Source organism: Gadus chalcogrammus, chromosome 10 (assembly GCF_026213295.1).
Source record: "Gadus chalcogrammus isolate NIFS_2021 chromosome 10, NIFS_Gcha_1.0, whole genome shotgun sequence".
Lineage (NCBI taxonomy): Eukaryota > Metazoa > Chordata > Actinopteri > Gadiformes > Gadidae > Gadus > Gadus chalcogrammus.
Genome location: NC_079421.1, coordinates 2,640,174 through 2,646,173, shown reverse-complemented (window position 1 = coordinate 2,646,173; position 6,000 = coordinate 2,640,174). Strand labels below are relative to the sequence as shown.

At 41.9% G+C, this 6,000-nt stretch overlaps 1 protein-coding gene across 3 annotated transcripts in view; it reads left to right on the top strand.

Moving 5' to 3' along the window:
• Positions 1-6,000, top strand: part of LOC130391053 (storkhead-box protein 2-like) — a 50,298-nt gene that overhangs the window by 31,962 nt on the left and 12,336 nt on the right. For all 3 annotated transcript variants that reach the window (XM_056601237.1, XM_056601239.1, XM_056601240.1), the window contains exon 2: positions 3,162-3,314. In XM_056601237.1, the coding sequence (XP_056457212.1) occupies positions 3,162-3,314 (153 nt within the window). The remainder of the gene's footprint in view (positions 1-3,161; positions 3,315-6,000) is intronic.

Here is a 6,000-nt window from a genome sequence, read left to right as displayed (position 1 = left end):
ACGGTCCGTCATCCAGCCGTTCATCCAGCGGTTCTAGTGGTTCTTAGAGCGGTTTCTACAGCGTTCCTACAGCGTTCCTACAGCGGTTTCCCCTTGTTTCGTGGTAATTTCCATTGATGGGTTCCATTGAACGTTACGTATTTGGTGAGCGGATGGAGGGAACCTTGAGCCTTAGGTGTCATCACATCTTAATACTAGTTTGGTATAACAGCACTAGTTCAAATGGAAACACTTAACTTGATATGAAGAATACCTCCAGCTTTGGTTGATTAGTTGACTCAAACTCATCAGATCTCCTTGGGTGCTGGCAGCTCTCTATGACGGAGAATAGTTGACTGGTTACTTAGTTGTTTTTTGTGCTGTGGAAAAGAGACCCATAGATGAGTGACCCGGTTTGGGACTCTCAGTTTCATTGACCACCACTGCCCGTCTCCCCACACACTGCAGACTAAAGCAGGGTCTGCGTAGCCACGTGGATCTTCGCAGATCTTGACATAACTTCTGACGCAGAAATGTTATTTGGGTTTAAGGAAAACTAGTTTTTTAGGTAGATACATATATAGTCATATAGAGTCAAACCTGGCCAGTGTTAAATGAAAGATTTTTAAGTTTAAGTATCAGGGCTAGATAAGAAATATTTGAGTTTAAATATTAAATACATACACCTACATGCTTAGACCTGAATAGAAATTTGCGGCCGCTGAATTGGGTGATCTTTGACCGGTTAAAACAGAGACTGACTGAGATCTTGTCTTCGTTTAATGACCTCAGGTTTTTCCTTACATCTCCGTGTCCTTGTAGTCCCTCATCGATTGGTCATTCAAACGTGCATGATCCCCAACATAACCTCAGCAGGTCTAGCTTCCAACTGGTTCATCTTGAAACAAATAGCACAGGATGCAATAGTCCCTACTTGACAGATACTGAATGTATACCGATACCAGTTAATGATGTTACCATTCACATGTTAATTTGGACTAATAGTGAAAGCTGGAAATTTGGGTGGCGGTGGGAAAGTCTTTTTCCACTGAGCCCACTGGGGTGCTAGAAGCCTGCGTGGTATCTTGTTTGGTTCTCGAACCGACCGCTTTGTCTGTGCCTACACCCCATTTCAAATGTAATTGTGAGTAAACTTGAGCCTTCAGGTGCTTGGACACTCTTACCACCGACACCATGCTCACCAACATAAACCGGACTAAAGCCAACCACCACGATGAACGGCACATGGCCCCCGTTGGGGATACGTTTTCTGTTATTCGGGCCAGTGTGCAAGCGTCTTCATAGGGTGAGGAATTAAGTTAGGAATGGTTAAAGTAGGACTGGATAATTGACGTTAAACTAAAGTACAGTAAACGGCACACAGGAACACAGTGGATTACATCCAGTGCATCCAGTTGGTTTGATTAGAGTCTAGGTAAGGATTTGTTGAGACGATCATGATGAACACTTGTTACAGAGTACAGCAAAAGCTGTTGCTTGGTAACTGCTTTAAGTGGTAGAGCTCTGTGTACGATGTATTGTCATGATAAGAATTCAAAAACCTAAGATGTGCTTTTTAAAAAACGAAAAGTTTGCATGTTTGATTTATGCCCCTAAAATGTTTTGGAACTAGGTTTTTGTCAGTTACATTAATTATCTTCAAATAGCGCTATTGTTAGAATTTGCTATTATTATTACCAAAAAGATATCAACGATTCAATGTGGCACTGGAATTATGCACCCAACCCTTGAGTGAACCCTTCCTCAAAGTACATGTAGGATGTAGGATACGTTTTGCGGGGCCATCCAAGCCGAGCCGGTAGCCCTCATACTCCTCCTACTCCATACGTCTCCTGTGCTCTGAAACAAGGCTCATCGCCATTGGCAACCACTTGAGCAGGACTGGCCCAACCTGTCAATGCACTCACAACATGTCTGGGGACACAATTGTCTCCTACTACCAGGAAGATATGGATAATAATCCAAATAATACACATATATTTGAAATTTCATAAACTTGCAAACAACTGATTTGTAAATAATGCAATAGCCCATTTCATCCAGTACAGGGCGTACGCTCATACTAATGGACTGCATGCTAATGTTAAAATGCATTTCAAGGATGCATTGAGAGGGTCCAGTCGCCTGTGAAATCACTACAAAACATCCTTTTAAAAGTGTTTACTATGTTGTCTCTTACGGGGCAGAAGCAGTGTTTGGATTCTCAACGTGGATTTCTATCTCTAATTGTCTTATTTTATTCAGTTCTCAAATGCTTGAAGCTCTCCCTTTGTATACGTCTTGTGCACCTTTGGATACCTCATGTTGAGCGAAGATCAGAGTCCAGTGATCTCACTTCTGTTTGCACCAACCTTGGCCTTGCCACTAGTGACCGATGGAGTCTGTATTGTTCGTATGTACAAGTATTGTTAGTATACGATGACAGCCTCCTAATGGATGGTGAAAGCCACCTGGGGGCAGTGTGTACGAACAGTGTGAACCCGTGTTGGGGTGTACAGTGTGAACCCATGTTCGTGTGAACCCATGTTAGGGGTGTACAGTGTGAAGCCATGTTAGGGGGTACATACGTGTGAACCCAGGTTGGGGTGTACAGTGTGAACCCATGTTTGGGGGTGTACAGTGTGAACCCAGGTTGGGGTTTACGTACGTGTGAACCCATGTACAGTGAGCTAGTTAGATTAGGCTTTAGCCTTTGCAATGAATGTGTAAACTACTGGAAATGCCCCATTACTCTGTTTATAATAAGACACACACGTACCAAATTGGTAAAATCTCCTATTTCCATGTTTTTGCTTTTTGTTTAGATCGCTGTGTTGTTGTGGTTATTTAGCTCCTAAAGATTTAGAAGCTTTCGGTAACATTTCTAAACAGTTGGTTCAAAGTTCCCGAAGGTCTTCTTTCAACGGGGAGTTGCAGGACAACAGACCACTCGGGCCATGATTACATTACCTTCACATGCCCCCGTCAGACTATAAATTAGGGTTAAGACTTGTCTTTTGTACCCTCATCGGGGTACAACCAACCATCATCCTGATTGGTGACGTGACAACCATCTTGTTAGGATGTGCAATGAGGAGATGAAAAAGGGATTCTGGTTGATTATTTTTGTATGTTTACCATCATGAAAAATAATGCAAAGTACAATGTCTCTCTTTCCACAGGTGATGTGTCACCTATCAGCATGTCCCCGATCAGCCAATCGCAGTTCATCCCTCTGGGAGAGGTGCTGCTATTGGCTATCTCTGCTATGAACTCCGCCCACAAACCTGTCACCCAGGAGGCACTCACCGAACACCTGCAAACATGCTTTCCAGGTAATGACACCGAATCACACGAGACGTTTTCCGCTGCCTGTTCATCTGTCCCCAAACATAATTGGTTTACATGTATGTGTGTAATCTTGGTTGAAATACGTTGAAATATGTGATAAGGATGTATGGAGAATGCATCCTCCCATGCATATGTGAGGTCAATAACCTGACGGCAATATAATCAATAAAATTGTGTACATGCTGGCATCCCAATGGTTGGGAAGCCTTCCATACAGACGACAATACTCAGTGATATGGTTGAGGGAGAGTGTCCTATACAGATGACACTGCTAAGTAATATGGTTGAGGGAGAGTGTCCTATACAGATGACACTGCTAAGTAATATGGTTGAGGGAGAGTGTCCTATAAAGATGACACTGCTAAGTGATATGGCTGGGGTATAGTGTCCTATACGGATGACACTACTTAGTGATATGGCGGAGGTAGAGTCTCCCAGTTCAGTAGGAGGCAAAGGATGCTCTAAAGGTGTTGAAAACTTGCTATGCATCCTTGTAGCCTTTAACACAGAGAGCCACGCCATCTAATTGTTTCTTATGTACGCTCGCTGTATGTATCATATTTACTATTTTAATTGTATTCATTTCATTTCTGATTCCAGACATTATAGATCATTGGCACAATTACCTTTAGAATAGCAGCCAGCGTTGATGTAGCTACATGAAACTGCTGCCTGCACAAATAAAGAAGCTCCTTAATTGACGTAAAGGTTATTTGAAGCCTCAAAGCTATTTAGGAAGAGACTGTGGTGAGACGATAGGATTAGGCCAATGTAAAGACAACTGGACTTGACCTGTGAGCTCATGTCCTCTTTACTTGTGGTAGATATACACACCATGCATCAACAGGGTATTTCATCCATCTCTTCTTGGTAATAGACGGAGACACTTCATGTCATGTTTAGCCTTCCAAACCCTCACCATTAGATCACAGAACTCTCTCCTGTTTTCCACTCATTACTTTTTATTGACCGACTTTATTTCTAAACATTCTATCGTTTGATCATGAATCAGGAACTGTTTTGAAGTTTGTTTGTACCCCAGGCAACACAGAAATATAGTTAGGTTTAGTTGTATTTGTATTGATTTCAACCAAAATTAAAATAGTTGTTAAAATTGTGCTAAACATATAAAATTAAGCCATTTCATATTCATTCAGAAATTTAGGGAAAGTAAAAGAAAAGCATAATCGCAACAAACTATAATTGTTTAAATTAGTGTATATTCAATGAGAGTAAATAAAGTAAGTTAAGTAAAGAAGAAAATATACTACATTCATTAGAAATTGAGTTATATTGGTATATTAAAGGGTATGTGAGCCTGTTTCAGCGTTTTGTGCTGTGACTCCATGGAGGAAGGGGGAGGGGCTATCCTCGTTGTCAAAGGCCACGCCCACTCTGTGCTTCCTTTTCTTTAAGCTAACACGCACTTTTGATGTGGAGCATTATAATGACCCTTGTTGCATCTGAAATGCACCATACACGTGTGTCCAGGAAACTCAACCCTCTCTGGGACACAACAACGTTGATCGCTCCACAGAGCTCAGGTCATGGGCATTTTGACATCCCACTCCCACTCATCTCACTCGGTCACTTCGTGGTGATGGTGATGGTGGTCAAAGTGTCCATGAACCAGACCTGATCTAGGAGCAGAGAACGAAGTTCATGAGGTAGTTGGTCATTGGCATAGAAAAAAATAGAACACCTGTATTTTCTAATTACTTATCTTAGTCACAGTGACACAATCAGTCTTACACACGTGCTCACGAACACACGCACACGCACGCAAACACACAGAGCAGCATCAATGCTGAACTTCTGTGTATGTGTGCCTGTGTGTTTTTGTCTGCTGTGTATGTCATTCAGGGTACCTGTTTAAAAGGCCGCTTGCATCATGTCGCTAAAGCAACTGCACAGGTCTGATGTAATGACAGGCAACACACACAGACACACATAGACATACACATACACGCACATACACGTCTGTGTGCCAGTCTGGTGCAGCGTCTGTCAATTAGTCTGAACTGGCTGTTTTGTTTTTGTTTTTATAAGTGTATGATGGAGCATGCAAATGTATCTGTTCAGAATCGACTAGTGACGTATAAACACCAATCAGCCATTCATTGTACCCATTGATTAGTAAAAGAATGAAGCCTCCAATCAACTCCATTAAGGACAACAAGTGCACTGTTGTGTTGGTAAACAACCTCTCTGAATGTGATGGATGGTCTGTTTGTTAAGGACATTCGTCTCATCTCAGAGCACAATCATTTTTGTATCTATATTTCATGGGTTGAAATAAAAGATTTTAGACATTTTCTAAACACACATGGCTTGTTTCTTTCAAATTCTGAGGAAGAATTTGTTAAAATCTGTGTTTGTGAGCACTTCTCCTTTGAGATGATTCGTCCACTTGACGGGTGTGATATATCAAGACGCTCATTCAACAACATGATTATTACACGGGTATGGCATGGCTGGTCCATGATGTATTCAGTTGTAAGGGAGTATGCAATCAACATGCTGACAGCAGGATTGTCCACCAGAGCTGTTGTACCTCAATTAATTTAATGTTAATTTCTCTGGGAAAACTGTGATTCCTCCGTGATAAGAGCGCAGCTGTCAGACGCCATGGAACGCTGTTTAGTTGGCAGAACTGAAGTCAGCCCAGAC